The sequence below is a fragment of the Hyperolius riggenbachi genome, chromosome 4, assembly GCF_040937935.1.
Source record: "Hyperolius riggenbachi isolate aHypRig1 chromosome 4, aHypRig1.pri, whole genome shotgun sequence".
In the NCBI taxonomy this organism is placed as follows: Eukaryota; Metazoa; Chordata; class Amphibia; order Anura; family Hyperoliidae; genus Hyperolius; species Hyperolius riggenbachi.
In genome coordinates, this window is record NC_090649.1 from 91,124,973 (window position 1) to 91,152,249 (window position 27,277).

Genomic DNA, 27,277 nt, shown 5'->3' on the forward strand with positions numbered 1-27,277 from the left:
ATCGTAGGAGGACAGTGTGGGACATGACAGCTGCAGAGGGCCGATAGAAGCCCCGGGTAAGTGTCAGTTTTTTGTTTATTTAACCCCTCCACATAAACCCTTCAAGGGTGGAAAATATGCCCAACATGTATAACAGCAGGAGCAGCTAAAAGACAGCCCATTTTGTGGTTATAGTGGGACAGACTTCTGCCAGGAAACAGGAGCAAAGCTATTGGACCACAGCTCAGTCCTCTGCCTTTCTTTACCATCTTTTTATTGGACATTTGCCACCTGGTGGTGGATGTCTGAACTGTGCATATGTGTTGGGGACATTTATTAAAGAGTTGCTTAAACCAGAGATGGCTATAACTAAAGATTTGATACTTACCTGGGGCTTCCTCCAGCCCCATAAGCATGTCTGAGTCCCTCGCGGTCCTCCCGTGATCCTCAGTTCATCCGCAATCAGCCCCGGTAACTGGCTCAGTCGCATCAGTCAGGGTCTTCTGTGCATGCGTGGAGGTCTGCACATGCGCAGAAGACCCCGATTGACGCAACTGAACCAGTTACCAGGGCTGATTGTGGCTGAACGGCAGACCGCGGGAGGCACTCAGACATGCTTATGGGGCTGGAGGAAGCCCCGGGTAAGTATCAAAAATTTAGTTATAGCCGTCTCTGGTTTCCTTTAAGTCAAAATAAAAAATCAGTTTAACTTACCTGGGGCTTCTTGCAGCCCCCTGGAGTAATCCTGTGGACGCCTCGTCCTATCGAGTCCCTCCATCGTGCAGCAACGACACCCCCCCCCCCCAAAGCTGGCCGGTCGCCACCAGTTACTACTGCGTATGCACAACCCCAAGCTGTGTGAGGAGCGGTGTGGCCTGCCAAATATTGCTCCGACTCCTTGAGATCAACTCCACAGCCCTGACCAGAAAGCACACTTATCCCGCCAATCCTTGTCGGTGCCGGATAGCCGAGACTTTACTGTCATAGCAGAATCCTGGCAATTACACAGTTGGTGCCACAATAGCCACAAATTACACTGCGGTAGATGCAGAAAAGGCTGATAACATTACACAATGCGTGACAATGTTACTGGCCTGCACTGAACCTGGTAACGCTTGTTGCGCAGATAGCGCAAGAGCATTATCATAGCAACGTGCATAAACAGTTTACACACGTTACGGCATTAGTGTAGCGAGCGCTATGCTACCCCCATACCATGCGTACACTGTATATGTGCGTTGCTATGGTGACACTTTTGCGCTATCAGCGCAACAAATGTTACTAGGTTCAGTGCAGGCCAGTATCATTGTGACACATTGTGCAATGTTATCGGCCTTTTCTGCATCAACCCCATTGAGGTCTACATCCGTGCCCAGCTTACAAAATAGGTTGTGCCCCCAATTTACCTGCTTGAAGCTGCGGTTCCCCCGTCATCAATGCGCTCGATTGTGGCACCATTTAGAATTTTATCAGGCGTCCTCTTTGATTAATTTAATATGCTGAAATGCTTTTAGCGAGTTAATGTAACACGTTCCTCTTTCCAAGTGAAGAATTAATTACTGTGCCGCTGCCTCATTCACACCAATTTCCATTAACGTTCGTAAGAAATTCTTCTCACAACTCGAATAGCCTGAGCAGAAGGGAGGCGAAATTAAAAACCAGTCAAGACTTTGTTGACAGTACGAGAAAGGTTTATTAGTGTAAATAGGAGTGCGGATTTACACCATTCAGTTGTCAATAGGAGACTGGCATCATCATTAGCAGGGTGGTACAAACACACGGTAAAGTTCTGCACAGACTGTGGAAAAATGTCACCTGAAATGGTCTTTCACGTTTCTTGCAGTAGATCTGTGATCGGCATACACGTAAGTGTCTCAGCTCACAGCTAAATAGTACATTCTGTATCCTATGCTATGGAGAGGGATAGACTAACCAGCAAGCTCATGGTGAACCAGAACTCATTGGATGGTGGCTGGATGATGTAATGGTTAAGGGCTCTGCCTCTGACGCAGGAGACTAGGGTTCGAATCTCGGCTCTGCCTGTTCAGTAAGCCAGCACCTATTCAGTAGGAGACCTTAGGCAAGTCTCCCTAACACTGCTACTGCCTATAGAGCGCGTCCTAGTGGCTGCAGCTCTGGCGCTTTGAGTCCGCCAGGAGATAAGCGCAATATAAATGTTATTTGTCTTGTCTTGTCGTGTGTGAGAGACTACAATGGTCCTAAAAGCGCCCTTACTAAGATGCTATGGAAAACAAATTAATCCATGCCATGCACTGATGAGGATCAAACAATCCGAAACAGTCTGTATGCATGTTGGATTATGATGGCTCTGTACAAATTAACAAGATGACACATCATTGCATTCCAGCGGTTCTGGAGGTGTGTTTAGCTTCTAAGGGCAACAATGGTTAATTTGCATATATTCAGCAGTGTTGCACTGGGAGACATATCAAGCTCACTCCAACCTGAATTATCACAAATTCTTTCTGTGTTAAGAAAGCAAACTTTTGTTTTTCATGGAGAGGGGGGAGGGATAAACAGGGGGCATCCCGCAGCTGTGAGGAAATACAACAGGAGTTGGAAGGAAGCTTCTGAAGTCAGGAGATACTTATAAACCCATCAAACTATCACTAGAAGGGTCTCTATGTGTGGATAATTTGGGCACCGCAATAAGCGCTAATGTAATTATCGGTTATTGGGCGCCAAAGGCTGAAATTTGTGTGTCCGATGAATAGTTCCTGCCCCTTAATACCACCTCTCATGCAGGGATGGATTACAATTTTGTGGGGCCCTAAGCAAGGTGGTAGATTTGGGGCCCTCTTGTGGTCCTTTTAGTAATTTGTGGAAAGAGGCTGAAGTAAACAGAGGTCAAAGAAGGTGGCATATGGGCCCCTTGACACCCACTAGGCCCCAAAGCACCTGCCTCGCTTGCCTACCGCAGCGCAGAGGCGTAGCTAGGGTTTTTAGCACCCAGGGACAAAGACAGTTTTTGTACCCCCCCCCCCCCCCCCCCTGCAAAAAAAAATGGTGTGACCACACATCAGAATGTGGGCATGGTCATGGGTGGAGCCAAATGTGCAAATGCTGTTTATATAGCCAGATGTAGAGCCCCCCCTCCCTGTTTAGATAGCCAAATGTGCCCCCTCCCCCATTCAGATAGCCGGTGTGCCCCCCTATAGATGTCAGATGTGCCTTCCTTCCCCCGTTTAGATAGCCAGATGAGCCCCTATCTACATACCCAGATGCAACAGCAGAAGAGTCACTGGCTCCAATGTTCCAGTGATGCCATCATCTGTCCTCTGCAGCGTGCACAGCATCCTCTCCTTGGTAATAGAAGAGAGATGATGTCGGAACGTCGGAGCCGGTGTGTCTTCTGGTGCTATTAATGTTTCCTCACTCCACTGCAGAGGGAGGGAGAGAAGCCGTGTTACTTCAGGTGGCCAGCAAGCCGCCTCTCACACATGTGGAGGTGCGGCAGTCGCGCTGAGTGCCCCTCACAGTGCTGCGTCCGAGGACATATCTCCCCCCTTGCCCACCCCCAGCTACGCCCCTGGCCTGGTGGGTGATCCTGCTCTGATCTCATGCTAGTGACTTTGTGCATCATTCCCTCTGCGAAAATGTGGTTGGCTTGAACAATTGTGAAGAAGACAGAGGCTGAGCAGCACACATGAACAATATTTCAGGATCTTAGAGAAAAGGTTGTCATTTTTTTATAACTGGCTGTAATGCTGGGGAGGCATACTTTCTGAGTCAGTGTGTGTGCTCCAGACTATGTAGCTGGGTAATGGAAGAGGCTACACAGATGGACACAGAAGTAATGAACAAGGGAGCAAGATTGCCCAGAGCAACTGCAGCTCCGGGTCGCCTATCAGGCTAGATACTATGTGATTAAATACACAACAGACGTAGTCGGTAACAGGCATGGGTCATACACGATGGCAGTAATACAGAAGGGCTAGGCAAATTCGTAGTCAAAACGCAGGCAAGGGTTGGAACACAAAACAATATACAATAGTACAATAATACAATACTGACTGACTAGAGTACATATATATATCGTGCTGATGCGCAATATATAAAATGTAGCTCTCAAATAACTCACTAGCTAAAGCACAAGTAATGACAATGAACAAGACAGACAACAGACAGACAGACGGAATGCTTAGCCAATCTAGTCGCTGCTTCAGCAATGGAAACATTCACACTTAGATAGACAAGACTAACAGGTAGGAGCATAACTAATGGCAACCGCTGCTTTAGTTTGTCCTCAAGAACAAGGCAAGAAGGAATACTACCAGTCACCAACGTGGTGCTGGCAGAATCCAAACTATCAGGATCAGAAGGACTTTACTGACCCCTGCAGGTCAGCAAACATCCAGCAGGCATGAAAATACAGAGTAAGTCATTATACAATTTTACAATAACAACTTTCACAGCATGGATCCAACGACAAACAAGAGAGCTGAACGCTATGTCGGGCGGGGTCTGAAATGGGAGGCAGACTTTTATGTCGGCATCAGCTGAATGGTAATTACGCAATCCTGAGCCAGCTTGATCACAAGCTGCCAGCTGAAAGACTCTCATAACAAATACATGCAATACTATGCAACGACATGCATGTATGAAATCCATGGATATCTGGCTGCAGTTCAACTGCAGCAAGCAAAAGGAAGAGTTATGACAGCATCTTGAGCTGCTCTGAAATGCAGAGTGATTGCAAATGACAATGAGACTTATTGCAAATGCACAACTGAATGCAAGCAGATAAGTCAGAACTGCCCGTTTGCAGTCCCACTGCAACCGACAGAACATGCTACAGCAGGAGAGATCCCGACACTGGCATGCTGTTTAAGGTATTACCAGTTGGTGTGTGTGTGGATGGGGTTAGACTTTTCTAGTTGCCCAAACTTGATTCACAAAAGCATGATAACTCAGTTATCACACCTAAAAGCATTGCACATGCAAACTAGGGTGCTAAATAGTTAGCACATACAAACTACTTAGCACCCTAGTTAGCACGTGCAAAGGGGCTTTTCACTGGTGTGCTAATACTTTGCACGCTTTAGTGAATCAAGCCCATGGAGTTCAAATTACGGTACCTACAGACAACACCTGTTCATTACTGGATAAGACAAGACAGGTATGTCTATAATAAACTGACTGCTAGTGGCACATGAAAAACATGTATTCTGTTTATGAATTCATTACTGAAGTCTCAGCTTAGATAAACAGTTCCCTGGCTGTTATGTGTATTTTTGAACTTATCATTGCACATCCATCCTGAACACAATGTTCTGTACATTAAGATTAAGAAGGCCTGGCGGTTGGAGCTGCACAGGCAGCAGGAGCAGGGCAATGCAGCAGGTGTAATGTGTGTCAGGAGCATGCCGGACGTGGCACATTGCAATTGGAACTTGCCAAGTGTCATGTGGATCTTGCCACGTGTCACATGACAGTTGCCACGTACCACGTGAAACTTGGCAAGTGACACGTGGTAAGTGCCACGGGACACTTGGCAAGTGCCACGTGACACATGGCAAGTGCCAAGTGACAGTCAGACAGCAGAGGAGAAGACACTAGTGCACACTAACTGTCACACTGCCACTGCTCACAGCACAGCAGTTCTGTAGAACGCTAACACAGTAGTACTACTAATCTAACAACTACTAGCAATGACTGCAGTACTACAGTACTAACTACACAATAACACAGTAATCCTATCCCCTAATCCCTAAACTAACCTATACCTAAGGCTAATAGCTGGCCAGCAGGCAGCAGCTGGCCTGGCCTGTGCACAGTGCACAGCACACACAAAGACACATAGCAGCTGCCTGCAGCACACACTGTCACACAAATTACATCAAGCTAATTAATGATTTAACAATAGTGTAGTGATAGTGAAGGCGTTAATCACTGAACAGCTTATCACTGTGTACAGCCCTTGCTACTAGGCCCAGCAGCACTGGAGCACACACACTCTGACTGTCACACTGACATCAATCAAGCTAATTTACGATTTAACTATAGTGTAGTGATGGTAGTGAAGGGGTTAATCACTGAACAGCTTTAGGTTTATAACTGTGTACAGCCCCCTTGGTAGGCCACCAGCACTGGAGCATGTCTCTCAGTGAGCATTCAGCAAGCTAAGACGATATGTCTCATCGTGGCAGCCCGCCTCCTTATTATACAGGGGGGATGGCCAGTGTTCCTTTCTGTGATTGGGTGCCAGGGTTTAGGCTGGGAGCCCTCTGATTGGCTCAAAGAGGTCAGGTGGGGCTGAACAGGGTTCCCCTCTGTGATTGGTTGCTAGGGCTTCTGCTGGGAGCCCTCTGGCTTCAGGACGTCATCTCCTTAGTTACAGTATTTCAGATCCGCATATCTGCAAATCCGCGGATATCCGGGTTATGTGGACAAATATCCGAATCCGATAGCGTAAAAAAGTCCGGAATATCCGGAATCCTGATGAGCAGCACTGCTACTACACCCCTGACTACATACACTGGGCACATATACCCCTGGCTACATATACTGGACACCTATACCTCTAGCTACATATACTGGGGACTACTATACCCCTGGCTACATATACTGGGCACATATACCTCTGGCTACATATACTAGGCAACTATACCTCTGGCTACTTATACTGGGGATACCTATAGACCTGGCTTCCTATGCTGGGGGTACCTATTTTGGGGGAACTGCTATCAGATTATCTGCATTTTTGTAGCACCGCTGTTAACAGACTAAGTGTATTTTGGGGAACCGCTGTCAGATTACGTGTATTTTGGGGAACTGCTGCCAGATTGTGCATGTTTGGGCGACCACTGCTGCCAGATTACATGTATTTTGGGTGTTACGTGTATTTTGGGTGATCCGCTGCCAGGTTTCGCTTATTTTGGGGAACTGCTTGCAGATTATGTGTATGTTGGGGGAACTGCTGCTGCCACATTGTCTATTTTGGGGGAACCACTGCCATATTATCTGTTTGGAGGAACTTCTACCAGATTACGTGTCTTTTTGGTGAAATGCTGTCAGATTACATCTACAGTATTTTGGGGGATACACTACAGCAGAGCTCAAACTTCCCCGGCAGACCTTTTACACCACTGCTAAAGTCATGTATATTTGGCCCCATCCATGACCTCGCCCACGTTATACTTGACCACGTCCATTTTTGGCGCGGCGCAGAGATTTTTGGGGTGAGTCCACTCACCTCTTTTCCCAGGACTAGACCCCTGCTTTTACAGGGGAACTGAAGAGAGAGGTATATGGAGGCTGCCATGTTTATTTCCTTTTAAGCAATACCAGTTGCCTGGCTGTCCTGCTGATCCTCTGCCTCTAATACTTTCAGCCATAGCCCCTGAACAAGCATGCAGCAGATCAGGTGTTTCAGACTTTTTAAAGTCAGATCTGACAAGACTAGCTGCATGCTTGTTTCTGGTGTTATTCAGATACTACTGCAGAGAAATAGACCAGCAGGGCTGCCAGGCAACTGGTATTGATTAAAAGGAAATAAATATGGCAGCCTCCGTATACCTCTTACTTCAGTTCCCCTTTAAACAATACCAATTGTCTGGCAGCCCTGCTTGTCTGTTTGGCCGCAGTAGTGTCTGAATCACACCAGTAACAAGCATGCAGCTAATCTTGTCAGATCTGACAATAATGTCAGACACATATGATCTGCTGCATGCTTGTTCAGGGTCTATGGTTAAAAGTATTAGAGGCAGAAGATCAGCAGGATAGCTGGGCACTGGTATTGCTTAAGGAAATAAATATTACAGCCTCCAGTCCTCTCGCTACAGGTGTCCTTTGATCAGATGAACATGTGCACAGAAATAATGGCTGATAATAATAACAATAAGGATAAGGACTTGCCTGCTATCTTCTTTCATTTATGTGCTCTACACAGGTCCATAAGCAACTAGTGTTTTTAAAGTAATTTGTGCTCTGTCTTTTGATGGCACCCAAATTACTCACTGAGCGCCATTATAGCCATAATGCCCGCAGTATAGGTAGCCAGGAATGGGTGTAGCTAGTATAGGTAGCCGAGAATAGGTGCCTACAGTATTATGTGTAGCCAGTAATAGGTGCCCGCAGTATAGGTATCCAGGAATAGGTGTAGCCACAGTAATAGGTGCCCACAGTATAGGTATCAAGGAATAGGTGTAGCCAGTAATAGGTGCCCGCAGTATAGGTATCCAGGAATAGGTGTAGCCACAGTAATAGGTGCCCGCAGTATAGGTATCCAGGAATAGGTTTAGCCACAGTAATAGATGCCCACAGTATAGGTATCCAGGAATAGGTGTAGCCAGTAATAGGTGCCCGCAGTATAGGTATCCAGGAATAGGTGTAGCCACAGTAATAGGTGCCCGCAGTATAGGTATCCAGGAATAGGTGTAGCCACAGTAATAGGTGCCCGCAGTATAGGTATCCAGGAATAGGTGTAGCCACAGTAATAGGTGCCCGCAGTATAGGTATCCAGGAATAGGTGTAGCCAGTAATAGGTACCCGCAGTATAGGTGGCCAGGAATAGGTGTAGCCACAGTAATAGGTGCCCGCAGTATAGGTATCCAGGAATAGGTGTAGCCACAGTAATAGGTATCCGCAGTATAGGTGGCCAGGAATAGGTGTAGCCAGTAATAGGTGCCCGCAGTATAGGTATCCAGGAATAGGTGTAGCCACAGTAATAGGTACCCGCAGTATAGGTGACCAGGAATAGGTGTAGTCAGTAATAGGTGCCCGCAGTATAGGTGGCCAGGAATAGGTGTAGCCAGTAATAGGTGCCCGCAGTATAGGTATCCAGGAATAGGTGTAGCCACAGTAATAGGTGCCCGCAGTATAGGTATCCAGGAATAGGTGTAGCCACAGGAATAGGTGCCCGCAGTATAGGTATCCAGGAATAGGTGTAGCCACAGTAATAGGTGCCCGCAGTATAGGTGGCCAGGAATAGGTGTAGCCAGTAATAGGTGCCCACAGTATAGGTGGCCAGGAATAGGTGTAGCCAGTAATAGGTGCCCGCAGGATAGGTATCCAGGAATGGGGGTAGCCAGTAATAGGTGCCCGCAGTTTAGGTAGCCAGGAATAGGTGTAGCCAGTAATAGGTGCCCGCAGGATAGGTATCCAGGAATAGGTGTAGCCACAGTAATAGGTGCCCGCAGTATAGGTGGCCAGGAATAGGTGTAGCCAGTAATAGGTGCCCGCAGTGTAGGTGGCTAGGAATAGGTGTAGCCACAGTAATAGGTGCCCGCAGTATAGGTGGCCAGGAATAGGTGTAGCCAGTAATAGGTGCCCGCAGGATAGGTGGCTAGGAATAGGTGTAGCCACAGTAATAGGTGCCCGCAGTATAGGTGGCCAGGAATAGGTGTAGCCAGTAATAGGTGCCCGCAGTATAGGTGGCCAGGAATAGGTGTAGCCAGTAATAGGTGCCCGCAGTATAGGTAGCGAGGAATAGGTGTAGCCAGTAATAGGTACCCTCAGTATAGGTGGTCAGGAATAGGTGTAGCCAGTAATAGGTGCCCGCAGTATAGGTGGCTAGGAATAGGTGTAGTCAGTAATACTGCTACCGGAAGCACTCTGCGTATGCACTCCAGCTGCATCATCACAGGACGCATGTCACCAGCCAGCGACTGCGCAGTCTGTCGGCAAACCTCCCACGACCAGGAACTAGGTTTGGGACCTTGTTTTTCTAACGGAGTTTGACGGAGAGCTGGACATCGGCGGGTTGGTGGCGAGGGTGAAGCCCCAAGATGCAGAAAGCGCAAAAAAACTGTATTTCATGAATGTGCATGGTATGGTTACCATGCACATACAAACCGCGGTATACAAGTTTGTATTCTTCTTCAGGGAGGACACTCTGTACTTGTGCCTTGGGGTTCCTCTGACTCTCCAGCCATCAATAAGCTACATATGATGTGGTGTAATGAACTCGCCCTTCCTCCACTGCTCTGATAGGTTGGAGCTTTTTGGAGGGCAGAGTTGGACTCGAACAGCAGACAGTAGTGATGGTGATTGACAGCTGAGGTCACAGACAAAAAGCTTCCCCTTCATCCACTGAGTCCCAGACACTTGCCCAACTGCTGCAGTTCACATGTTTGGCAGCTTAACTGCATGAGTGTGCCAGCCTGCTGCCCGCCCCTTGCTGCCTGGTGCCTTAAGCCATGGCCTTTGTAGCCTTGCCTTAAATCCAGGCATGATGGGCATGTTAAGATTTCACAACTTCCTTACTGGTGAAGCATTCTCTCCAGATATTGGAAAATCACAAAGGTCCTTCTGGTTGAACTTGATGGACAGATGTCTTTTTTCACCCAAACTAACTATGTCCTTCGCTATCAGAGATTAGTGCCTGGAAATAATCAATAAGGTGGCATTCAATGAGAAGCACTGGATTACGGAATACAAAGACAGCGTTTTCATTATTATCTCATTCCAGTGGATTTCTCCCACAGACTGCAATATATAAGTAAATAATGACACCAAGGAACAAGAACTAATTATATAACTGCATGTGTCATAAAAGGAGGAATTTATCACATTCACTACTAACCTCCTACGAGCAAAATAATTGGGCTAGTAAAGGTCTATTATAAAATATATAATCTGGAAAATTACATTTTTCCGTTTTCGTACTATTATCATTGAAATACTGATTTGTTGTGATATGTCCAAGTGTGTTCCTTGTAAACGATCTGATATTGCTTCTTTTTATTAGATACAGTATTTCACTGAGAAAAAAATCAATAAAAGATGATTTAGAACAATGGCCATACACTGGCCCGATTCGCGGCCGTTTCGACAGCAGATTCGATCCTGGGATCGAATCTGCTGCTGCTGCCAATCGTTCGCGCTAAACGCACCCGCCGATCCGATTTCCTCCCGGAGGGAAATTACCCTCGATCGCCCGTGGGAAGGGAGCGCGTCGCTAGCGGCGGCCGATCCGATCCGGTATACATTACCTGACGCTGGCTCTCGGGCATCTTCTCCGCATCTTCTCCGCGCTGCACCCGCTCTATCCCGGCGCTTCCTGTCACTGCAGTGACCAGGAAGTTCAAATAGAGGGCGCTCTATTTGAACTTCCTGGTCATGGAGTGACACAGGAAGCGCCGGGATGGAGCGGGTGCAGCGTGGAGAAGATGAGGAGAAGATGCCCTGGAGCCAGCGTCAGGTAATGTATGATCGGGGGGGGGGGGGCAGGCGGCAGCGGCGGCTCCACAGATTGTGATCGGTTTCAGGCTGATTCACAATCTGTTTGCAGTAAAGGCAGCCATACGATCCCTCTCTGATCAGATTCGATCAGATAGGGATCTGTCAGCTGGTCGATCTAATGGCAAATCGACCAGTGTATGGCTACCTTTATGTACTAAATGATTTAAATTTGTTTTTTTAAACCAGTAAACCAAGTTGCCGACCTTTTTCAGACACACAATGGTCTTTAATCATAGCATGATTAAGCATTCGACTAAGGACCATTGTGTATTCAAAACAAATCGGCAACTTGGTGTACTGGTTTTTACTTGAATTACTGTATATTCTGGCGATAAGACTTTTTAACCCTAGAAAATCTTCTGAAGAGTCAGTGGTCATCTTATACGCCGGGCGTCGCCGTCATTGATGCCAGGGGATATGCGATGTGTGTACTCGCCATGCTGATGTTTAATTACCGGGTGCTGGAGATTCGGAGTCGCAACAAATGCTGGGGGAGCTTACCAATCACGTTGCAATGTGGAAGAAAGAGATTGCGCTGTGCCCATAAAACACGCCTCTTCCACCCGTCTGGCCCACCCTATTCTCTTACCGCCTCTTAGATCTCTCTGCTGAGGACTGTAGTGAAGTGGCACAGGTGCACATGTGTGAGATCAGAGAGGCAGAGAAGGAGGTAAATAGGACACAAGGGCGGGCCAGAAGGGGGAAAGAGGCGTGTTTTATGGACACAGAGCAATCTATCCTTCCATACTGCTCTGATAAACAGAGAGACCGGGTGAGCTGACCAATCCGTTTAGGGAGAGTTGACCAATCCAGCCAGTCAATCGCCTATATACTGTTATATGACAATCATCTGCAGATCTGAAGATCCATCCTGGTGGATCTGATCTGCAGATGAATGTCTGCTAAACAAGACTATGAATGCATTTTGCAGGAACGGATCTTTTGCAGGAACAGACAGGGTCGGACTGGGCCACAGTAGTACAGTTTTTTCCCTCGGTGGGCCCCGCCTCCAGGTCTCTGGTGGGCCCCCCACTCCTTGTCTGACAGAGCTCCAATTGCTGCCTGCCGCACAAAAATTCTCTTCTCAGTGCTGTAATCACTCAATCACTTTTACAATGGGCCCCCCAATCACTCTATACATAACAATTGATACGACGCACCAAAACCTGCCAATGGCAACTACAGTGTCAGAGGTGCAAGAAGGGGATGGGAAATAGCTTGTTAATGATTACCACTATTCAAAGTATCTATAGAAGTGATTATTATGAGAAAAGGACCAATAGAGAGGCAATACTGTAGTTGAGGGAGGGCCCTTCGGGGCCCCTTTGGCCCAAGGGCCCCCGATGCAGTTGCAACCTCTGCGGTCGCAACCTCTGCAAAGTAGGACATTACTTTATATTGAAGGAGGGGACTCTCTGCAAAGTTTTGCTGGGCAGCAGTGTCTCTGAATTACAATGCTGCTAAGATCATGTACATTTGGCCCTGTCCATAATACATCATGACCACGCCCACCTCCCGGTGCATGGTCACGCCCTTTTTTCACCGCAATCATGGAATGTGTGGGCCCCAGGTTGAAATTTCTTTGGTGGGCCCCCAGTGTCCCAGTCCGACCCTGCCCAGAGCACAAGGTAGGCCGGGCGAGTGACAAATATACCCGCGCCACGCGACTCCAGGACTTCCCCCGGCAAATTCATGCAATCACTCAGAACCCCAGGCTCCAAGAGTCCCAGCAAACCCGGCGGCTCCACTTTCAGTCACATTGTATGTCCTCCGCGACGGCCTCCCCCCGCCCGCAGCATACTACAACTAATCAAGCCCCCGGCTTCTGTGATCACCTAGGCCTCATCCTGCCGATCTCACTATAAAGAGACAGACTGTTTCTATGGGTGTCCTCTAACACCCATACACTCCCCTGGTCTCCTCATACTGCAAATTCCTCTGCTCCATTACCTCTGGGAGACCCAAGTGGTACAAGTAAGGACCTTTCCTAAACCTAACAATCAGGGCCGGCCCTAGACTTTTTGCCGCCTGAGGCAAATTTTAAAAAAAAATTGCCGCCCCCCTCCCCCCCGCCAAGCTGGAGGGGTAGCTGGCAGGACGGGGGTATTGGACCTAGCGGCGGGGAGGGGGGTCGGACCCCCCCCTCCCTCGCCTGGGTCCCCCGTCCTCCGCTCCCCTCCAGCCTTAAATAGAAGCAGCCGCTATGTGTAAGAGGAACGGGCGAGGAGGACACTCACCTCTTCCCAGCGTGCGCTCCACTGACGTCACTTCCTGCAGCGTTGCAGGAAGTGACGTCAGTGGAGCGCACGCTGGAACGAGGAAGAGGTGAGTCCTCCCCGCCCGTTCCTCTTACACATAGCGGCTGCTTCTATTTAAGGCTGGAGGGGAGTGGAGGACGGGGGACCCAGGCGAGGGAGGGGGGAGGGTCCGACCCCCCTCCCCGCCGCTGGCCCAATAACCCCGTCCTGCCAGCTACCCCTCCAGCTCGGCGGCCGGCTCCCCGCACCCACGGACGGGCGGGTGCCGCCCCTGGAAATTTGCCGCCTGAGGCAAAAGTTTCACACCGCCTCATGAGCGGGCCGGCCCTGCTAACAATGCATTAACCATTTGAGCACACGACATATGTATACTATCTATTAAGCATAGCAGCAATTCCTATCAGCAAGCATCTGATCCAAACCCCTTTCACTACTTTTTCCAGCACTATGGCAGCAAAAACTGGGAAGTCTAACACAGCTCCTACCCCACAATCTGATTTCTTTAAACTAAACTTTCAGCTCGCGAGCTACTTTAAAATTTGCCGAGGCCAGGAGATCTACCAACATCTAGGCACGCCCCCCCCCCCCGCGTAGGTTAGCCAGGTATATGTGCCTGCAGCATAGGTTACGTGCCCCCAGGGTAGGTTAGCCAGGTATATGGGCCCCCAGTGTAGGTTAGCCAGGTATATGGGCCCTCAGTGTAGGTTAGCCAGGTATATGGGCCCCCAGTGTAGGTTAGCCAGGTATATGGGCCCCCAGTGTAGGTTAGCCAGGTATATGGGCCCCCAGTGTAGGTTAGCCAGGTATATGGGCCCTCAGTGTAGGTTAGCCAGGTATATGGGCCCCCAGTGTAGGTTAGCCAGGTATATGGGCCCCCAGTGTAGGTTAGCCAGGTATATGGGCCCCCAGTGTAGGTTAGCCAGGTATATGGGCCCTCAGTGTAGGTTAGCCAGGTATATGGGCCCTCAGTGTAGGTTAGCCAGGTATATGGGCCCCCAGTGTAGGTTAGCCAGGTATATGGACCCCCAGTGTAGGTTAGCCAGGTATATGGGCCCCCAGTGTAGGTTAGCCAGGTATATGGGCCCTCAGTGTAGGTTAGCCAGGTATATGGGCCCCCAGTGTAGGTTAGCCAGGTATATGGGCCCCCAGTGTAGGTTAGCCAGGTATATGGGCCCCCAGTGTAGGTTAGCCAGGTATATGGGCCCAAAGTGTAGTTAGCCGGGTATATGGGCCCTCAGTGTAGTTAGCCGGGTGTATGGGCCCTCAGTGTAGTTAGCCGGGTGTATGGGCCCTCAGTGTAGTTAGCCGGGTGTATGGGTCCTCAGTGTAGTTAGCCGGGTGTATGGGCCCTCAGTGTAGTTAGCCGGGTGTATGGGCCCTCAGTGTAGTTAGCCGGGTGTATAGGCCCTCAGTGTAGTTAGCCGGGTGTATGGGCCCTCAGTGTAGTTAGCCGGGTGTATGGGCCCTCAGTGTAGTTAGCCGGGTGTATGGGCCCTCAGTGTAGTTAGCCGGGTGTATGGGCCCTCAGTGTAGTTAGCCGGGTGTATGGGCCCTCAGTGTAGTTAGCCGGGTGTATGGGTCCTCAGTGTAGTTAGCCGGGTGTATGGGCCCTCAGTGTAGTTAGCCGGGTGTATGGGCCCTCAGTGTAGTTAGCCGGGTGTATGGGCCCTCAGTGTAGTTAGCCGGGTGTATGGGCCCTCAGTGTAGTTAGCCGGGTGTATGGGCCCTCAGTGTAGTTAGCCGGGTGTATGGGCCCTCAGTGTAGTTAGCCGGGTGTATGGGCCCTCAGTGTAGTTAGCCGGGTGTATGGGCCCTCAGTGTAGTTAGCCGGGTGTATGGGCCCTCAGTGTAGTTAGCCGGGTGTATGGGCCCTCAGTGTAGTTAGCCGGGTGTATGGGCCCCCAGTGTAGGCTAGCCAGGTATATTAACCTGCAGGCAGTCAGAGGAGAAGAGGTGGCGAGGAGAGACTCTGGCAGGCCAATGGGATGCAGGGGAGAAGCGGCGGCGAAGGGAGAGGCGGCGCGGCCGCTACGTCATGGCTAGGGGCGGCGCCGGGTACGTTACAAGCACGCACGTTGCAGGCTGCCCGTCGCCGCCCCCAGCCATGACGTAGCGGCCGCGCCGCCTCTCTCCCCCCTCTCTCCTCGCATGCATCCTTATTGGCCAGCAGCTAAACACAAGCTGCTGGCCGCAACAAATTTTACGAGACGCGGCCGAGAGGCCGCGATCTACCAAGAAGGCGGTCGCGATCTACCGGTAGATCGCGATCGACCTATTGGGCAGCCCTGCTTTAGTACATTTAGTAATATTTAGAATATTTTCAACAGAAATTGGAAACCAAAATTATTGCTTTTGCAACATAATCTTGTTCTCTTCATTTTACATGGCAACATTTTGAAGGCAAATGCAGACTAGATTTATCAGGCATACATTGATACATAATCCTACTTAATAAAAGTCTGTGGGCTGCGTCCAAGTCAGGAGGCAAGTGCAGAGGTGCAGAGCCGTGGGGGAGCGTTGGTGTATGTGGGCGCATGTGTGCTCGCTGGGCGCATGCGCTGTTTAAAATTTATCTCATTGTCTAGTAAGAGTAATAATGGGGAAGGATGATATACTTTTTAGTAATTGGGTAATACTTTAAATGAAATGCACCATCAGGGCCATGGATGTTACACAATGGTCTATGAATAAGAATGAAATTCCATTTGCTCCATCAGTCATTACTTCTTTCAATGTTAAAAAGATGTGATTTAGGAGGGTGTGGCTTACCAGTCATGGCGACAGGATGTCTTTTCAATTAGATCCTGAGACCTCACAGCCTTTTCGCCTGCCACAGGAGGTTTCTCTCTCCACAAGCCAGAAAACCCAGCTCAATCGCCCCCTGAAGCTGCAGCACTACCTCCGATCCAGATCCGGCGGCTGCAGAGAAAGATCACGTGGCTCACTCAGAGCCAGGGTCGGACTGGGCCACAGTAGTACAGTTTTTTCCCTCGGTGGGCCCCGCCTCCAGGTCTCTGGTGGGCCCCCCACTCCTTGTCTGACAGAGCTCCAATTGCTGCCTGCCGCACAAAAATTCTCTTCTCAGTGCTGTAATCACTCAATCACTTTTACAATGGGCCCCCCAATCACTCTATACATAACAATTGATACGACGCACCAAAACCTGCCAATGGCAACTACAGTGTCAGAGGTGCAAGAAGGGGATGGGAAATAGCTTGTTAATGATTACCACTATTCAAAGTATCTATAGAAGTGATTATTATGAGAAAAGGACCAATAGAGAGGCAATACTGTAGTTGAGGGAGGGCCCTTCGGGGCCCCTTTGGCCCAAGGGCCCCCGATGCAGTTGCAACCTCTGCGGTCGCAACCTCTGCAAATTAGGACATTACTTTATATTGAAGGAGGGGACTCTATGCAAAGTTTTGCTGGGCAGCAGTGTCTCTGAATTACAATGCTGCTAAGATCATGTACATTTGGCCCTGTCCATAATACATCATGACCACGCCCACCTCCCGGTGCATGGTCACGCCCTTTTTTCACCGCAATCATGGAATGTGTGGGCCCCAGGTTGAAATTTCTTTGGTGGGCCCCCAGTGTCCCAGTCCGACCCTGGGAACAGATCTTTTGCAGATACTGATCTTTTGTGTCTGTACAGCATCTGTGTGTGCAGCATCTTGCAAAGATTTCTATCTGATGAGGAGTTCAGCTCCATAGAATAGACTGTGTAGTTATGGCTCTCATACTACATGGAAGGGGGTAAAATTGGTCTGTGATCTTTCATTAATCTTTTAAGTATGTACACAGCTTAATGCTACGTACACACATGCAACAACGATCGTTCGTTGAGAACGACGAACGAACTTTTAATTGATTAAAGAACGACCTATGTAAAGATAGTTTTAAAAGGTGTGTAACGATCTGATCGTTAGAACGAACGTTACATCATGTAAAGCAACTATTGCGCCTGCGCATAAAAATGAGAAGTTTCACAGAGAAATAGTGAAATGCGCATGTCAAGCCTAGTATGAACGACCGTTTCCAACGATGTACTACTTTTGCAAACGATCGTCGTTGGTTAAAATCCGCCGAGACAGAACTTACTTTTGTAGCGATTTGGCTCGTTCGTCGTTTGCCTTAATAGTCGGTGGTTCGTTTTTTGTAACGATCGTCGTTGGTAAAGATCGGGGAACGATCGTTACAAACGACTATAGTCGCATGTGTGTACGCACCTTTAGTCATCATTAGGGATGGTCTATGAGATGCAGATATTTTGGAGCTGATTTAGGCAACTATATGCAGCTTGAAAATGGGCCAATCAAATGTTTCTAAGTGGTCCATTTTCATAGCATAAACATTTCCATCATTCCCTAGGCTAGGGTCCCACTTATTTGAATTGCATGTGTTTTTGAAGGCTCGTGCAAAACTGCACATAATGCTAGTCTATTAATATGCATTTCTCAATGCGTTTTTAGATTCGTTTTAAAAACGCTCAACAAGTTCATTCTTTTTGCATACTGTATGAAGAACGCATGGGTTCTGCACGCAATGCATTGAAAAAAAAAACAAATAAAGGTAAAAACTTATTTGAAAAAGATTTTTTGGTACTTATCCGTTAGCCGGGCGCATCCGGCAGGTGGCGCTAATTACTATTCCCCCTCCAGGCCGACATGGATAGTAGGGAAAGATGTAACTCTGGTGGAGTTTTGTCACCACCTAGAGGATGCGCCCGGCTAACGGATAAGTACCGATTTTTTTCTACTAGTTAACCACTTGATGACCCAGCCTTTACCCCCACCTTAAGGACCAGCGCTATATTTTGTGATCTGTGCTGGGTGGGCTCTGCAGCCCCCAGCACAGATCAGGGTGCATGCAGAGCGATCAGATCGCCCACCTTTTTTCCCCCCTATGGGGATGATGTGCAGGGGGGGTCAGATCGCTCCGGTGGGCTGGCATGTTGCGGAGGGGGGGGGGCCCTCAAAGCCCCCCTCCACGGCGAAATCCCCCCCCCTCTCCTACCTGGCCCCCCTGGTGATCCGGGCTGCACATGACGCTATCCGTCCTGTGCAGCCAGTGATAGGCTGTCCCCTGTCACATGGCGGCGATCACCGGCCGCTGATTGGCCGGGGATCGCCAATCTGCCTTACGGCGCTGCTGCGCAGCAGCGCCGTACAATGTAAACAAAGGAGACAAATGTCTCCTACGTTTACATTTAGGCTGATTTACGCTGATTGCGGCTCGCAGGCTATTCACGGAGACCCGCTCCGTGATCTAACAGGAAACGGCCGCTCGCGCGAGCGGACTTTCCTGATTAATTAGGGAGGCACCTGGCGACGCAGATCTGCGTCGCTGGTCCTCCAGCTACCACTTTGCCGCCGCACGGTATGAGTGTGCGGTCGGCAAGTGGTTAAATATGAGTATTGATTTAAAAAATGCAAAGGAAGGAAAAATGCAATCAAAGCACCAACGAAAAACTCAAACGTAGGAAACAATCCAAAAAACGCCCATGGCAGAAAACTGTTGGCTTGATGCATGGACAAGTGTAACCCTAGCCTTAATTATTTGCATCTCACTGACCATTCCTAGTCAGCAAAAGTTTTTTTTCCAGTACTGTAGATCAACTGATTCAGTGAAAACTGACTGAGGACTGGAACCTACTAGAGTGATTTTTTTTGAGCATTTAGGGAGCGCTTTAAATCACTAGCGGTTTCCCTAAACGCTCTGTCAATGTTAATAAATGTAACAAATTCCACAGTAGCGATTGCGATTAGCAAAATCGCAATCGCAGGACAAGCAGCATTTTGGTAGAGTTTGCACTTCAATGTAAAGTATTGAAACGCTTGCAAATCGCTCATGAATCGCTACACATAGCAGTTTGTATGTGGATTTAAATTACTGTAAATTGTAAAAAAGAATTAAAAAATTAAACATTGAAAGGACCAATAAAGTATTAAAATCGCTAATCGCAACGCAATCGCTGGCAAAAAGCTTACACTTTTTAAAATCGCTACCAAAAGCGCCAGAAAATGCTCATGAAATCACTTACAAAACGCTACTTAACTACCTGGGGACCGCCTAACGCCAATGGGCGTGGCCACAGCTGCAGCCCCAGGACCGCCTAACGCCAATTGGCGTCAAGTCCTGGGGCTGCAGTTTCCCAGGAAACGGCCGCGCGCATGCGTGATCGGTCCCTGCCACTTCACGGAATGGAGTTCTGTGATTAGCCTGCTAGTCGCCGCTCGTGGCTAGCAGGCTGTTTGTAAACGAAAGGGGAAAGAAATCCCCTTTGTTTACATCCGTACAGTGCTGCGGTCCCCGTCCCCTTCCATATAGATCACAGAGGGGAGGAGGGAAGGGGAAGGAGGAGGGAAGGGGAAGGAGGAGGGAGGGAGAGAGGGAGGGAGGGAGAAACAGCCTCATAGAGGCTTAAGCTAAGTACCCACGGGGGTACAATTGTAGCTGTCGCCGCACACGGGAGCGTGTGCGCGACAGTTCGGCGGCAGTTCGGCGACAGCTCGTCGCCAAATCCCTCTGCATCCACACAGCAGCAGAGGGATTAGCGATGCGGCGGAAGCTGTCGCCGAGTTTCCTCCCCCCCGCCGGAAGCTCCGTGTGGTGTGTGTGGGTAGCTGTCGCTAGCCCGCATACACATGCGGGGCTAGCGACAGTTCCGGCGAGGTTGCGGCGACGACTGTAGCCGGCGATTGAACATGTCAATCGCCTGGCGACAGCTCCGACGGGCGACGGTTCGGGGCGCGCGCATCATACACACGGGGGAACTGTCGCCGCAACATGCGCGTGCCACGCGGTTGCGGCGACGGCCGTCCCCCGTGAGTATGGGCCTTTAGAGAAGAACAAAAACAAAAACGGCCACAGCGATCAGACACCTGGCGGCATGTCCCCTTAGGGACAAAAAAATGAAGTGAGTCCAATCGCTGGGCTTCATAGCTGAGCTGTGCAGGAGGCTGAAAAGCCTGAACAGCCCAGCTTAACAAAAAAGAGCCTGGTCGTTGGGTTAATATTGCGGTCTTCAAGTGGTTAAAAACTATCTAAAAAGCTGACAAGGGAAGAATGGAGAGTTCAGCTGATTATGACGAAAGCGTTAACAGATCAGTAACTTTTTGTGCTTTCTGAACAATTTCTTCAATCTAGCTCAACAAATATGTTTCCCAGATTACTAGCCAATCTGTTTAAACGGGGAAGATTTTTTTAGTGAACTAGTAAAGGGGACAGAGGCTCCCAACACTTTTTTAATAATTAAACTGCAAACAAATTGTCTCAGTACCAACCCATTTAAAAAAAACATTTACATCTAGCAATCCAACACTGAGAACAAGGTAAGAAGCCGTTTCTACAGGTGGCCTCTGCTTTAGTGGCCAAAAAGGGACTCTTCTGCACATTTGGTGATACTGCTCCAAAGTGCACAAACTTATATTTGAATGAGAGGTATTACAGATTTTTTGTACTAAAAATTTTCACTTTCAATAAAAAATTATTGAAGGAGAAGAAGGCATTTGGTAGAAGGAGGACACCCAAAAGTATGTGGCAAGACCTTTACAAATCTTTGGTTTGGTAATGTTCTTGGAAATGTATTTTTTTCCCAGAATTCAGTTTGGTATTTCAGAGAGACACTATTATTAATATTAATATTATTATTGATTTATTAAGCGCCAACATATTCTGTGGCGCTTTAAGAAACAAACGTGGGGTACTTAATTATACAGACAATGATATACACCAATATACAAAAAAAAAAAAAAAACAGAATTGGTACAAAATACAGAATTGGTGATTACAGTGACAAAAATAACATGAGGAATAAAATGGATAACAAAATCCAAGACACAAAAGGGTGGTAGAGCCCTGCCCTTGCAACCGTAAAGAGAATCTGTACTGTATAATTCTTACAATAAAAAGCATACCATTCTATTCATTATGTTCTCCTGGGCCCCTCTGTGCTGTTTCTGCCACTCCCTGCTGCAATCCTGGCTTGTAATTGCCATTTTTATGCAGTGTTTACAAACAAAAGACATAGCAAGTCATAGGCTCAGTGTGTGAGTCATACAGAGTGTGCAGGGGGCCTGGAGAGGGTGTGTATAGCGTCTATCCAATCACAAGCAGCACAGCACATTCCAGCCTGACTGCCTGAGCCCAACAGACCCGACAGAGGAGAGAAGATTAGATCATATAACAGAGATAACACAGCCACTGTGCAAATGGGAAAGGCTGCAGTAAGCCAGAGCACATTAGAACAGGTATAGGAACTTATGGGATAGAAGAAATAAGGCTCAAAATGTTGTTAGTCTCTTTAAAGTCTAAAGTAATGGGGGGGGGGGGGGGGGGGGGTTAGTAGGCAAGAGGTGAGGTAGATGTCAGCCCTACTTATTTTACTTGCTTATTAATTTTAGCCCCCCAACCACCACTTACTAGGCTTAACTATCTTCACCAGCATTTGACTTTGACTGATAAAATTGTACTTTTGCGTAATGCCTGGACCATGTTGTCACTTTTCAACAAAGAATGCCAATTAATAATAAGCTTAACTGAAAGCGGTCCATTTGGCCTGTTGGTGATACCCTGGCGTTTCTGATGACGCAGATGCGCTCTTTCATTTTATTGAGGACTTAAATGGCAGAGATTCTGGCATTTATTTAACGGCTCGAAGTCTTAAGGAGTCAATCGATTTTATAGATGTCAACCTAGGAGTCGGAACCTTGGAAAATCATATATATAAAGCATTTATCAGAAAATACTTTCATAAAAATAATTTGGATCATCAAAGCAATCATATTACAAAAAAAGAAAAAAGAAAAAACAACTACCTACCCTCTGTTAGATGAATAAGTTGTTGTGTATGATAAGGGCCAGAAAAGATCAATATACTGTAAATATAATAAAGTTTACGTGCCCATTCTGTAACAAAAAAAAATGTTCATTATCAGAGCATTTAAAGTATTTCAAAGTCAAGCCACTTTAAATGCATACAATACTAAATTTGCATTAATTAACAATGCACAAAATCGTGTGCATTGTACAAATCTATTTTTTTCCACAAATATATTGAAAGTATGTAGATGGTTGGGTATTGTGAGTTCTTTTCCGGGTGAAATTATGTTTTACTATTATTTCATCATCACCCACATGAGGGAATCAGTGAGAATCAGGGAGAAGTCACCAGCCAGTATGTTTTCATGAACACTGAGTCAATCACCTGAACCCTCCCACCTGCTCCCTGTGCTGCTGAGTGTTAAACTCTTTGTGGCCAGCACTGAAGCTATACAGTGCAGTACAGTCTATTCTGATTGTTCCTACTCGGTGTGTAAACAAGAAATGAACCCTTCCCACACTTCCACCAATGTCTGCACAAAAGGGACAAAACAAAAGATCAGTGAAACATAGTTTCTCATTACTGGCAGGTTAGAGTAAAGAGAAGTGCATATGGTTTTTATGAATACACTGAGGAGGAAGTAAGAAAGGTAAAATGCTTTATTAAATGTTGAGCAAGGAGGAAGCATGAAGGAGAAAAGAGAATGCTGAGCTGCAATGCCGGCCACAAAGTGTTAATCTCTAAGCACCAGAGGTTGGAGCCTGGAGGTGGGCAGGGTCAGATAATCTGCTTCTAGTATACATATCGTATATATTACTCCACCTCTTGTTTTGTTTTCTCCCTATTACTTTACATTGTAAACTTGAAAGGGCAGGGATCTCTCACCCTTTTGTGCCCTGGAAGTTTCTATAAATTTTGTTCATCATGTTACAATTGTCACCGTAATTATGTCTACCAATTCTGTATTATGTACCAATGTTGATACTGTATATTGTTTTAGTTTACAGAATTTGCAAGTTTAGTGACGTTCTGCCTGCCCCTCATAAAGCCTTTTAATCCTGCCTCCGGACTTATAGGAGGATTGCTGGGTGAGTGCGGGCGCACTGGGGGGGTTGTCCCTGCACGGAGGAGAGTGTGGTAAAGGCGGTTTGGTTCACACTGGGAAGGTGGAGGTGTCATTGGCCTCAATTAGTAACTGGTTACGCTATGAGCCCTCCTGTGGTTTTTGTTTTTGTTTTGTTTTTTCTTTCATCCACATGTCTTACGTGATGGTCTGAGATGGAGAAGTGGTTCTTTTCCCTGGTTTGAATATTATCGCTCTGATGTGTGATTATCTCCCTTTGGAGTGTGCAAAGGATAAGCTAAAGACGGTGACATCAAACTTATACTTTTCTAATCTTTATATACATCGAGCGCAGTCAAAACAAAAATTTACTTTAAGTTGCCTTTAATACAGGTGCTATTGATCTGCGCACCACGAGTTTTATTGTGATCCTCCATTAGCGCACTATTGATTGTTTTGTATAAAGTTCTGTGTACACTACCCATAAACAGTGGGGTAGCAAAAGGAGATGCAGAGGCTGCAACCACAATGGAGAACTTGGGCCAGAGGGGCACCGAGCGGCCCTCCCTCAACCGCAGTATTAGCTCTGTATTGGTTCTGGAATGGTGGTAATCACTTCTCTAGATGCTCTGAAGAGTAGTAATCATTAACAAACTGTTCCCCATCCCCTTCATCTTCTTGCACCTCAGACACTGTGGTTGTATTTGGCAGGTTTTGTCATGTATAGAGTGCTTGGGGGGCCAATGGAAAACTTGTACCGGGGCCAATTGCTCCTTTTTTTACACCTTTGCCCATAAACAATGCAATATACTGTATTAACTAAAGAAAGAAAGAAGTTTTAAATCGGGATACTGAAATATACCAAATATGTTATTGCTACATTAATACTAAGTCAATCCTATTTTGCCTCATTTCAGGTGAATGCATTTGTGTCCTTCGTCCTGCCGGTGACGTTGATTGGTTTGCTGAACTGCATCACTGTGAGCCATCTTGTGTCCCTGCGCTCCCGCTCGTCTCTGATTGTCCATTCCTCCTGCAAGAACTCACGGGTGTCCAAGGAGTTACCCAAGTCCCAGAAGTCTACGTCATCCTTCACAAGTGTGTCCAAGTTATCCATCAAAGAAGCAAGCGGGAAGAAGAACCTCACGGTCTCCAGTGAACCCAACCGCATTCAGGCACTACAGCACAGCATCTACATGCTCCGTTAAGAAAACCTATTTCTTTTCCCAGTTTAATGTCATAAAGGGTGATTCTACCCAAACCAAAGGTGATATGTTGATTGTGGGTGGAGCCTCATGGGAGATTTAAACCATGAGTAGATTTAACAAACTCTCTGTAACGATTGTGGAATTATTCTCGTGGTCAGCGCACAGGATGCGCGCTGACACTGCAGAAATCATCCACAAGCGTATAATCTGAGAGAACCCAGCTGCCGTGCAATGCACCTGAAGAGGGGAATTCCTGACGGCAGATGGAGCTGTGGAGAACAGAGGAACAACCCCTCTGTACTGCCACAGACGCCAGATAGGAATTGTACGTGGGGAAGCAATGCAGGGCAAGATAGCCCTTAAAGAGAGAGAGCACAGAGACAGAATATATGTATGTCTACCAATCGAGTCGCCGCCTGGCGATGGTCGACACACAACAGCGAAAACCAAAGTGTGAACGCAATCGCAAGAATGGCGATTGCCAACAGTGACACAAGACAGAGTAAAGGTTTAAACACAGGAGCAGAGCGAATGGCACAGCATATCATACTATGAGAATGACAACGAAAATAACAAACGCAATACCTAAACGCGGTCGCCGCACGTTAGGCTCAAGCACGTTTATGGCGCGGTCTCCGCACAATAACAGAGACAAGCATGCCACCCTGACTAACAAATGAACACAAATGAACAAATAACCGGAATGCTTGCTAAACGGCTGCCTTACCGCAGACAGCCACAAGCATTTGCTCCAGACAGACAGACGAACGGAAAACAGGAATAGGTCAGATAAGATCCACTGCTCTTCCGCCAGAGCGAGTGCGATCCGGGTTCAGGGACAGGAAGGATCCACTGCTCTTTCCCACCAGAGCAAGTGTGAACCAAGTAGAGAAACAAGCGAGCAGGATCCACTGCTCTTTTCCACCAGAGCAAGTGTGATCCAAGTGCAGAAACAGAGCTAGCAGGATCCACTGCTCGTTTCCACCAGAGCAAGTGTGATCCAAGTACAGAAACAGTTAGCAGGATCCACTGCTCTTTTCCACCAGAGCAAGTGTAATCCAAGTACAGAAACAGAGCTAGCAGGATCCACTGCTCTTTTCCACCAGAGCAAGTGTGATCCAAGTACAGAAACAGAACTAGTAGGATCCACTGCTCTTTTCCACCAGAGCAAGTGTGATCCGAGTACAGGAATAGGCCTAGCAGGATCAACTGCTCTTTCCGCCAGAGCGAGTGCGATCCACACGGCAAGACAGCCAGAAGGAGTAACCAGTAGCAACCGCAGCTAGGGTAAACTCCAAGACATAGACTAGAGAGATCCACTACCGCTAGGGCAAGTGCGATCCAGGTACTGTGCAATCGCAAGGACAAGACAAGACAGGCAATACAGATAATACAACCTGACTGCACTAGAAGGATTGCCTAGTGCAGTCCCCAAGAATTACTCTAAGATAATCTTAGCAAACAACAGCAAGGCTGACACTCTAGGAGTGTTTGCAGGAACAAACCTTCATGACCAGCAAAGGATAGTGGGAGCACATGGTATTTATACTGCAAGCCTTCAAAGGAGGCAGCTAGGCAATTTGCATGACAAGTGTATGCAAATTCCTCAGCAGCAGAGCAGGTCTGAAACTTGCAAAGTGAAGACAGGTCTCTTTTCCAGAGACCTGCAGCCCTCAGACTTAAGGAATGGTCAAACAGCTGTCTGCCTGTGCAGACAGCTGAGCGGATCATTACACTCTCTAACTTATGCTAAAAAGTAAAAATATTGGTATGTTATGCCTAAAGTACATTTATAGTCTAAATTTGCTACACTGCTATTAGGATCCCAGAACCCAGGTGTAGGTGCCTACTGTTAGAGAGCTATGAATAGTGGTGTAACCTGCTGATCATACATTTTGGCAATGACGGCCATATGTCATTGTGATTCGGGCATTGAAAGGATTTCAAGTAATCCCTTCGTAATTTTGCATAATATCTGCGTAATTTTCAAGTAACTTTGTGCTGAATTTAGCTGTTACTAATAGAAAAGCCCCCCCTACATGCTATCCTCGCCAAAATTGCTACGTATATTCGTGGGAATAGTAGTAATGAAACAAGAAAAAAATGTTTCAAAAAGTTTTTGAGAAACCAATTTTTCCTTTGCATTTTTAAAATAAATAACTAAAATAAAAAATTAAACTACAAGGTCTTTTTAAAAAAAAAATGTTTTTGACTTGTTCCCACCATTCCGCTTAACTTACCCTGTAATTGGTGACAATAGCATGTATGGGAGTTTGCTATTAACCGCTAAAGTCGGCCCAAAAATTATGTAAAATTGCGACATTATGGTTCCTGGTTACACTTAGGCTACATACACACTTCAGATAAAAGTCTTTGGAAAAGGCAAGATCACAGACCAATTTTACCCCATTCCATGTAGTATGAGAGCCATACCTACACAGTCTATTCTATGCAGCTGATCTCCCCATCAGACAGAAATCCTTGCAAGATGCTGCACACAAAGATGCTGTACACATGCAACAGATCAGTATCTGCAAAAGAGAAAACAGAGAAAATAGAGAAAACTAAATGGCGTAGGGCGGCGGTTTATGTGTCGTCAGAAAGAGGAGAAAGAGAGCTTTAAAATGATATCCATCTTTCCATAGTTACATTGTATTACACAGGGTGACTTTTTCTCAAAGTCAGCAGCTCCATTTAGCAGAATGGAGCTGCTGACTTTAGGGAAAGTTGCCCTGTGTAA

The 27,277-nt window shown here is 47.2% G+C and overlaps 1 protein-coding gene across 1 annotated transcript in view; it reads left to right on the forward strand.

Annotated features, from left to right (window-relative positions):
• Positions 1 to 27,277, forward strand: part of NTSR2 (neurotensin receptor 2) — an 84,478-nt gene that overhangs the window by 21,727 nt on the left and 35,474 nt on the right. Inside the window, 1 exon segment of the mRNA XM_068233264.1 lies at positions 24,247 to 24,532. Coding sequence (XP_068089365.1) covers positions 24,247 to 24,532 — 286 coding nt within the window.